The 9,643-nt window shown below is 43.8% G+C and overlaps 1 protein-coding gene across 3 annotated transcripts in view; it reads right to left on the bottom strand.

Moving 5' to 3' along the window:
* Positions 1 to 6: 6 nt before the first annotated feature.
* The window catches only part of CORO2B (coronin 2B), a 44,326-nt gene continuing 34,689 nt past the window's right edge, over positions 7 to 9,643 (bottom strand). For all 3 annotated transcript variants that reach the window (XM_083184392.1, XM_083184393.1, XM_083184394.1), the window contains exons 2-12: positions 7,289 to 7,489; positions 6,217 to 6,333; positions 4,465 to 4,614; positions 3,959 to 4,123; positions 3,301 to 3,417; positions 2,390 to 2,494; positions 1,858 to 1,954; positions 1,349 to 1,461; positions 1,126 to 1,216; positions 865 to 1,004; positions 7 to 456 (exon numbers count right to left, since the gene is read on the bottom strand). In XM_083184392.1, the coding sequence (XP_083040518.1) occupies positions 325 to 456; positions 865 to 1,004; positions 1,126 to 1,216; positions 1,349 to 1,461; positions 1,858 to 1,954; positions 2,390 to 2,494; positions 3,301 to 3,417; positions 3,959 to 4,123; positions 4,465 to 4,614; positions 6,217 to 6,333; positions 7,289 to 7,489 (1,428 nt within the window). In that variant the 3' untranslated portion in view covers positions 7 to 324. The remainder of the gene's footprint in view (positions 457 to 864; positions 1,005 to 1,125; positions 1,217 to 1,348; positions 1,462 to 1,857; positions 1,955 to 2,389; positions 2,495 to 3,300; positions 3,418 to 3,958; positions 4,124 to 4,464; positions 4,615 to 6,216; positions 6,334 to 7,288; positions 7,490 to 9,643) is intronic.

The following is a 9,643-nucleotide window of genomic DNA, read 5'->3' as shown; positions in this document are numbered from 1 at the left end:
CCCTCTCTTGACCTATGACTCCGGTTCAAAACTAGGAATAGGGCACAATCCAGTTACAAGGGCTGTGCTTGGCTAGAGGTCTTCTATGGAAGACCAGGTTTAGTGCTGGAGGAATTAGTTGCATTTGGTTATATGCGGGTCCCCTGTTGGATAAATGGGGGATTGGGGTAATTAGTGCAGATGTATACACATTCCTTTAGGTGCCTCAGAGAGGCATTATAGGGCCAGTTAGTCTATATACAAAACCCCCACAAGGCCAGATACATGGTAGAATTGATCTGTCCCTAGTACAATGCGTGATCTTTGTGGAGATGTTGGGACCGGCTAGCCCTCTTTGGGACTGTTCCTCAGATTTCGGAGTTCCAGTTCCAGCTGTCGGATTAGGAGGTCTCTCTGAGCCAGCAGCTCCTTCAGGCGTCGGATCTCCTCCTGCTGCCGGTAGAACATGCGCAGCAGCTGCAGAGCACAGGTAAGTGAGCAGGTGAAGGGCACATTCACAGAGCAGAAGCCGTAAAGATACATGCAGTAGGAAGCTCTGTGTGTGTAGACCAGTGGTTCTCAACCTCGGTCCTCAAGGACCCCCAACAGTGCACGTTTTCCAGGTGCACAGGTGCACTCGTTATTCACTGAAACATTTTAAAAGATCACAGGTGGAGCTGATTATTTCACCTGTGATTGTGTGAGGAGACCTGGAAACCGTGCACTGTTGGGGGTCCTTGAGGACCAAGGTTGAGAACCACTAGTGTAGACAATACTGTGTGGTGCATAAGACAAGTAATTACCTGTACTAGGATTAGGTAGTAAAGGTGCAGAATGAAAGCTGTGATAGGTTCTATGCAGAAGAAAATGTAATTTAAAACTCACTTCATTTTCAGTCCGAGGTGGCACATTTTCCAGCAGATCTATCCCATTTACCACCAGACTCTTCTTATCTCTCACTGGCGCTTTGAATGTGGCCTTGGAATCCTTCCGATATGCCTCTTTCAGGCTCATGAGCACAGGGTCTGATAAAAGAAGTCTGATTACCCCATCTATAATCTCATCTAATCATTAGTATTATTCTCTTATTCAGCTTTATTGTTTATTTAATTATTCAGCTCTGATTGGTCCCTTCACATAGCTCACCTTTGTTGATGCCACTTAACCATTCCTTAGGACTGATGGCCGGTTCTATTCCCGGGGTCATAGGGTAAATGTCTTCCTGGTATGTTTCTGACTGCAACAAGAAAAGCTTGTGTTACCCTGTGGGGGAAGTTCAGACTCCCAAACCCCTACGTGGGCTGTTCTTACAGTCCTCACGACATCACACCATACATACATACATACATACATACATATACAGTCTCACCCTTCTGGGAACAATCATGGATATCGGCTCTATCAGATTCTTTAAGGTGACGAGCTTGTAAAAGCGAAAGATCTCACATGCTGATACATCCAGCCCATGCTTTGGCATCACTCCTATGGAAAACATCTCTGATTCAATATTCTGTATGGGGAAGGCAACCATGGGGGGAAAGACATAGAGTATCGACCAACCAGCTCCTAACTGCTGTGTTATAGGCTAAATTTGAAAAATGACAAGAGCTGATTGGTAGTTTATCTCTCTACAAGGCTTAGTACATATGTCCCTTTTTCTCCAAGCTTTGATAAATCTCCCCCTCCTTTGCATTAGTTCTTACCCATTTTATATACTGCCATGATGCCGATAACTTTAGTAATTTCTTTGTTACTTTGTTTTCTCACTATCATTAACTACACTGAAAAGCATTGGATCTAAATGTTTTCTATGAGTTGCAACACAACTGCTTGCATTGTGCGTATATAGAGATCCTTAATTCCTATTGCATTTCTCACCAAGTCCTTTCTGTGGTGCTGCAGAGCGATATTCCATGAGGTAGGTCAGGAACGGCTTTTCCGCGGTTAACTCATAATACCGAATGTTGCCGTCTCCCTTGCATAAGAAAAAAGGAATGTTATATTCTAAGAAGTCTCCAGAAGAGGAAAGAGTCCGTTGAAGTTGAATTATAATCATTTTTGGAACAAGATATCTGAACCTCATCAATAAATTGCATTAAAAATTGTACATTTACATTAAGCCTTTGAGTGCCAAGGAAATTTGTCAAAAAAGGGGTGAAAATTGCCAAGCAAACATTTTGATTCATTATAATGACCTGTAATGTTTACCTTATATAGGAAATATAATCTTTATTTACATATTTTTTATTTTAATTTATATAACAAATGTGAGCGACGCTGGCATTTTTAGTGGATATTTTGTGCATCTCTCACAGAGATGTTGCCACTCAAAGGGTTAAGGATTAATTATAGGTCAGTAAGGTACAGCTTATATATAAAGGTGTTTTCTACATTAGTCCAGTGAGCTTACTTTTCCAGCCAAGTACAACATGTGTGTGTCCATATCATAGAAGGGGAACAGCAACCCCGACAGTCCATCTATCTCTTCTTCAACCAATGGCTTCGACAGATCATCCTGCATTGAAGGGTTACAATACAGTAACGCAGATATGGCATCACTTGGCACATAGCCTAGCCCAGAGGGCACAGATAATTAAATCAAATTGACAAAGGTAATAATTAAGTCACCTGTGACCAAGCATGGGTATACTAGAACCTTGACTGTTGGTTTGCCTTAAGGAATGTGTTTGAGAACCTCAGACCTAGCCTCATTTCCTTATAAATAAATAATGTTCTCAAGCAGTTAAACGAACGTTACATGTATAACAATTATAGTCTATTCCTCTTTAAGAAAATAAAGGGGGGGGATTTATCAAGGCTTTGGGGAGAGATGAAGTGGAAAAAGATAAAGTACTAACCAATCATCTTCTATTATCTTACAGACTGTGCTTGAAAAATGACAGGAGATGATTAGTTGGTGCTTTGGCTCTTTCCAAGCTATGATACATCTCACCCTTAATTCCCAACGTAACTGAGTGAGCAAATGAGTCAGTTAGAGGCCATATAATGGGGCAACATGGACGGTGCTTTACTGCCTCACAGCACTGAGGTCCTCGGTTCGATTCCTGCCATGGCTCTAACAGTGTGGAGTTCGTACATTCTCCCCGTACTTGCATGGGTTTCCTCCGGGTGCTCCGGCTTCCTCCCGCAATCCAAAAATAAGTAAGCTCCACTGGAGCAGGGACTGGTGTGAATGTTCAAATATTACTGGTTATAATAGTAAATAGTATAGTAGAGTGTAGTCTAGCCATGATGTCATTTGCATACATACAGGTTGCAATTTGTAGCTGTACCGTTTCCTTTTATCACTGAGTTCCTCACCTGGTCCCATAATACTATCTGTCTTGTATTCCACCTGGAGACGCCTGTAGTAAGCAAACGCTTCATGTCCCCAAGGAAAACAACACGTGTGACCTTGTGGTTTTTACAGCTGGCCACCTACAGTAACAAAAGAAAAAGTGGAAGAAAGGCTGAGTTAGTTCTCATCCGTTATGATGGAGAGTAAGAACTATGGTCAGAAATGAGGAGAGTTCTGATTGAACAGCGGCCAACAACTGAACAGAATTTCCAAGCACGCTTCCCCATTGTGCATGTCAGCTGAAATTAAATCCACACAGCAATACACAAGTACAACCCGTATCATGATTTGGTCATAGTATATATTGTTAAATGAGCAGGATCAAAAACTCCTTATGGAGCATTTAGAATTACAATGGATACGGAAGGCTGCATACATAACACGGGCGTAGTACTCCGCAGCTGGTTATCATACAAAATAGATATATATCAGCAACAAAACATCGATACTAAGGACTATTAGACATTACGGATACTTGGTAAGAATTATGGAAAGGGCCATAAATAATAAGATGGGTACATACTGCGCACAAGTGGTAGTATAAGTTTATTGGCAAAGTAATTAAGTTTGTTATAGAATAGAAAGATAAATCAGAAGAGTATAATATAGTAAGGCGAGAACCTGCAGCACCCGCCCTGACCGAGGTTCCAGGATACGAAGCTTCTTGTCTTTGCAAGTGGTGGCAAATAGGCTTCCGTCCGTGTTAAAGGAGATACAGAGGATGACGTCTGTGTGACAGTCTATCATCTTCACTGCCTCCCCATCCTCCAGATTCCAGATCAGGATCTAATGAGACATCACAGACAGCACAGAAGTCTCTAGTTATACTGTCATCTGCTCAAAGACCCAGGTATAAATCTATGAATAAGGATTAAACATGATATATATATATATATATATATATATATATTATATATATATATATATATATATATATATATATATATATATATATACAGTCTTTCAATAATCACAAGGGCTGCTGCTCTGAATTGGCCCCATGGTACACATATACATTTTTAAGCATTCTGAATCTTGCATAGCAATATTCTAATCATGTTGTTGGCAGCATTAAATAAACAGATTTATTGCATAACATGGTATGTACCAAGTATCATTATACTGACCTTGTAGTCATAGCCTGCACTAAATAATATGTTGTTAGCTGTGGGATGCCATTCTATGAGTCCCACCCGCCGGCTATGCCCGTATAGATCCAATACCGCCTGAGTCATGTTCTTCTTGAGTCCACCATCTGGGATTTCCCATATCCGCACCTTTAGGAAAGTAAGTTCACTGTAGGTCCATGTGGGAGGACTGGTCATGCAGTACATAAACATACATCACAACCATTTTGTCAGGACAGACCCACTCTTTGGGCACTGAGCCATCATCCTATCCATGGGCTGCAGTGTCCAGTAGACAGAAGTGGAGGAAGAGGATGGAAGGAGACAGAGGAGGAGAAAGAGCCATGGAAAAGACAGGAGCAGCTTGGATTGGAGATAAGGCATGGGTTGGGAAGAAACAGGAGGAGATAAGCAAGGCCAAGGATGTGGAGAATATAGTAGGGGAGTGGGGGAAGCAGATGAGTATGTAGGGAGGAAACTGGAGATAGGCAGATGAGGGGTGGGGAGGAGAAAGTGCAGGGCATGGAGAAAAGCCAGAGGAATAGATGGGAAGAGACAGGGCATGGGTTGGGAAGAAAAAGAAGAAAATGGGACAATGAGGAGATGGGAGGAGACAGGAGTGCTTAGGGTAGATACAGGAAAGAAGGAGGCAGAAGAAAGGATGGGGAGAAAACAGGAGGGAATTCTCAAAAGTTTTTAAAAGTGAAAATGTTTTTCATTTAATGGACCCTTATAAGCCTTTAACCCCTTTGGTGGTATGCCCGGAAATTTCTTGGGCTGAGCTGCACTGCAGGAACAATTCTCCCGAGAAATTTCCATGAATGCCACTGTCATTGCCCCTGTCACCGATCCTCCCCGTTGGCGCTCGTGGAGGATCGGGGTTGCTTGGGGAGGATCAGGGCAGTTCAGGGAGGATCGGCCACACTTGGGCGTTTGTGTTCGGGCATCCAAACACAGGAATGCCAAACAGCTAAAGCTGGCAGCAGCAGCCCTTTCTGTGGTGAGTATTTCTGAGCAGGACACACCTGTCCTGGTAGGTTTGTCCTGCCCCAGGAAAACCCACCACTCAAGGTGTTAAGGGTCCATTAAGGGTGTCTGTTTATTGTGTTGTATTCAGTGCTGTCGAGACAGGGGGGTGTGTGAGTGGGTACTTTTTACCCAGGCCCGGGTCTGATGGAGGGGCCCAGGTCCCGCACTTCCCTCACCAATGCAGAGACCAGGCAGCAGGTGTAGAGAGCAGAGGTTGCCACAACAGCGCAGCCTCTCTCCCCCGCTCAGGGGAGAGAAGAAGCTACAGCAGCCTCCTGAGCACCGGCACACAGCCCGCACCCCATGCAATTTTTTTTAAACAAGGACACACCCCTCCCATTGGCCAGACCCCCTCCCATTGACCACACCCCCTTTTTTTAAACCAGGGCCCGGAGGCGCTTTCAGCCCTGTATAACGTATAACGATGCATGAAAACAACAGAAATAGCATGGACCCTTATGACAACACCCTTAAGGGCTCATCCGATTAAACCCATCTTCGAACTTAGATCGTCCCATAAGATGATAAGGTAGTGTGCAAAGTTTGAAGATGATTAGTTAGAGCATTCAAGCGTTATCGTGGAACATCCATCCACACACACACACACACACACACAAACATCATACAATTATACTTATGTAGATAGGAGGCATTAATAACCTTAAAGGTTAAACAATCATAAGCCATGAAAAAGACATTATACATTATTGATGTATGACTTACCGATGTGTCCTCAGAGCAGGAGGCGATGACATTCTCAATGAACGGGTTCCATTTAATATCCAGCACTGTGCCCTGGTGCCCGCACACCTTGGGGTGGTTGGGCTCAATGCGTCCAGTCTGGGGGAGGCACAGAACATTTCACAGATGAATTCCCGGCCATGCTGACCTGGGGGAGGAGGACAGACAGATACACCTGTCAGTAGCTCCTCCCTCCACCTGCACACAGGCTTCCAAAGTACCCTCTGCTATTATAGTTATCTGATTAACCACTGCCATTACATACTGGTGGTGGCCTCCTCTAAGTCATAACAAAGCTACTCAGTTCTGAATGTTGGATTTCTACACTACTAATTACCTCACAGGTAAATAATATAGAAAACAGCAAATAAATCCACTTTAATAAAATGGCCCCCACTTTGCCTGTCACATTGCAATGGGAGGTATAAATTGTCCATCATAAATCCATTTTTATTAACCAATCTAAAGGTCAAAAAGATAGGTTGAATGATTATGACACCTTTAGTCTGTGGGGGAGATGTACTAAGCCCTGGAGAGTGACAAAGCTTTAAAGTACCAATCAGCCCCTTACTGTCATTTTTCACAGTGGGGCAGATGTGTGAAGCCTGGTGAATAGATAAAGTAGGTGATAATGCAATGGCCAATCAGCTATGTTTGAAAAATGACAGTTGTGAGTTGATTGGCTGGTCTGTTATTACCTTCCACTTTATCTTTTCACCAGGCTTAATGCATCCCCCCCCCCCCCCCCCCCCCCCCCCGCTAAAACACTTCGGGCACGTCTGCTAAATTTTCGGACACTCCCAAAAACTGTCAGGTTACTACCCACAAAATGTCGTCTTTCTGTTCGCCAAATTGCGAAGGCACTCGCATTCAAACAATAGTCCATACGCCTGCACAGTCCTTTGATATTCGTTAGCCTGTAACATGGCAGTTAGGAGCTGTTTGGTTGGTACTTTATCTCACTCCACATTATCACTCTCCAAGGCTTAGTAGGTCACGTTATATTGTACTTTTGAAGGCCACGAAGTGATAAGACATCTATTCTGAAACTCACCTCGTGAAGGGGAATTACAAGGAAAGCTCCCCCTCCTGCACTCTCTGTAACGATTGCGAGGAACTTGGTGTTGACAGCACAGAAGGGGTTATCGTGCACATTCTTGGTGATCGGTATACATTCGTAACAGCTCTCTCGACTTGCAACCTTGCCATACACATTTCGGAACTTAGAACTGCGATACTGTGGTCGCCATGACATCTAGAAGAAAACAAAAAGGCACCTGTAACACCACACAGTCTGTTCTTTTATGCAATACGTCTTTTCAGCATGTTTTATGCAATGTTCAGGCAACCCTTTGTCTCCAGCTACTATGTAACTGCTAGTTTAATAGTGGGTCTCCTTTCCCCACCTCACTTCATGACACTGCACCTGTCTCACACAGCTCTGTCCTAAAGTAGTCATCACGGAAATTTACAAAACACCGCCTGCCATTCAATGGTGAGTGATTGCAAATGGATTTCCCTCTATTCGCATGGCGATTGCTTTCACAACCGCCCAAGGGGCGGGATTTCACTCTGGCAGGGAGGCGGCTAACTGATCACCGGGCTTCAAAGATACACAGCCCAGCGACCAGATCCAAATCAGAGCACATAACAGACAACAATAAATTTATTAAGATTGGAGTTCTTTTGAAGATAGGATGTTGCCCATAGCAACCAGATTCTACTACTTATTTATTTAGACCTATTACTACTTATTTATTTAGACCCTTCTAGAATATATAGAATCCCACCGTCAGTAGAATTTTACCCCTCCCCCCCTTTTCACCGTCAGTAGAATTTTACCCCCCCCCCCCTTGTAAGATTTCTCTCTATAAATGGCTGCCAAAATTAGTGTAACTGCAGAAAAAGTGACATATGCTGACCATGACACACCGCAACATGCCTGTGTATTTCTAGCCGCCCTTCTGTTAGCACCCAGGAATGCCCACTGATATTGCATCATCCGCATTGTACTTTTATTTATTCTTTTAAATTTGGTTCCTACTTTTAAGGTTCTTACTGAATGGACAATCTTGTGAGGACCTGCTAAAAATAATTACTAATTTCCACTAACCAGGATCACTGTTATAACGGTGCAATGTTTTGGGTTTTTTTATATTCTATATTTTTATTAAGCTACACCTGTTCATATGGTAACTATAAATTAGGTTATTTTTATACAGTGTCAGACTGGGAGGGTAAGGGCCCACCTGGGTGGGGGGTGTCTGGTTTGTGATGTCTTCACAATGGGACGGTCCGGTATTCGATTTCATGATGCGATGGATGTTATGGCGTCAGCCCCGTCGCCCCCCCTGCCTGCATGGCTCCTCTTCTCCCTCCAACCCTGCAGCTGTCACTGGTTCAGTCAATAACTTATAAATAACTGCTCAACAGTGATAACAAAATCATCTTGCAGCCATTGCTACTGTCAGGTTCCATCCCCCTAAAAAAGTGGGTAAGTCAAAAGTCACCAGGGCCTACCGGTGAATCCCCTGGTTCCCTGCCTGGCCAGTCTGAGCCTGTCCTTATATATTTCTGTCTTCAAATGTTGCCTATTGCCTTATTGGGCAGTTTACGGACAATCTTGTCTCTATAGGATGTACAGACCAAAATTGCACCTCTTGTACTCCACTGATCTCTTCTCCTCCTCCCGCACAGATAATCACTTATAGTTGCTCCTCCTTAATTGGATGCTCAGCTCTTGAGCACCTCTGCGCAACCCCATCTCCCTGGCATTCTTGAGCCCATTTGTTAACTGTGTGCATACCCCCAAACATTCCTTATGTGTGGGCTACATATTTTCAATGGACTTGTAAGACCACCTCCAGAGGCTGCCAACGTTCTTCTTAGCTAATATTTCAGGGTAGGTGTAAAAACCAGAATGCCGGACCGGACATCAAACTCTGCATTACGGAGCTTGGAGTGTCGAATTCGGGGAGTGTTCTGTCCAGGGGTTTCCTGTCCTGGGGGGGGTACCTGTGACAGCTGTCACCATAAAGAGGAGGAGGGGGAGAATAAAGCTTTCCTGTATGGTCCGGGCATGTAGCAAAACCCGTAACAGTCCGGAGCACACGGGGAGGCTGTAATATTCCCTTCCCCATTTTCCTGTTGAAAACTATTACAGGCATCCCCCTGGACAAGATACCCCCCCGGATGGGACACCCCCCGGACTGGACACTACAAGCTCCAGAATGCAGAGTTTGATGTCCGGTCAAGCTTTCCGGGGTTTTGTCCGGGTCAGGTTTTCACTTAGTCCCAATATCTCATGGGTTCCAATTTATCCTCATTTTTTTTTTTTTAATCTTGCCATTTAGTGCTGACGCACATTTATATTATTTTATAATTATTGAGTATTTTAATTATTGTATTG

The sequence above is a fragment of the Crinia signifera genome, chromosome 4 (assembly GCF_055691185.1).
Source record: "Crinia signifera chromosome 4, ASM5569118v1, whole genome shotgun sequence".
In the NCBI taxonomy this organism is placed as follows: domain Eukaryota; kingdom Metazoa; phylum Chordata; class Amphibia; order Anura; family Myobatrachidae; genus Crinia; species Crinia signifera.
The sequence above is the reverse complement of the archived record's forward strand: the minus strand, read 5'-3'. Positions and strand labels throughout refer to the sequence as shown.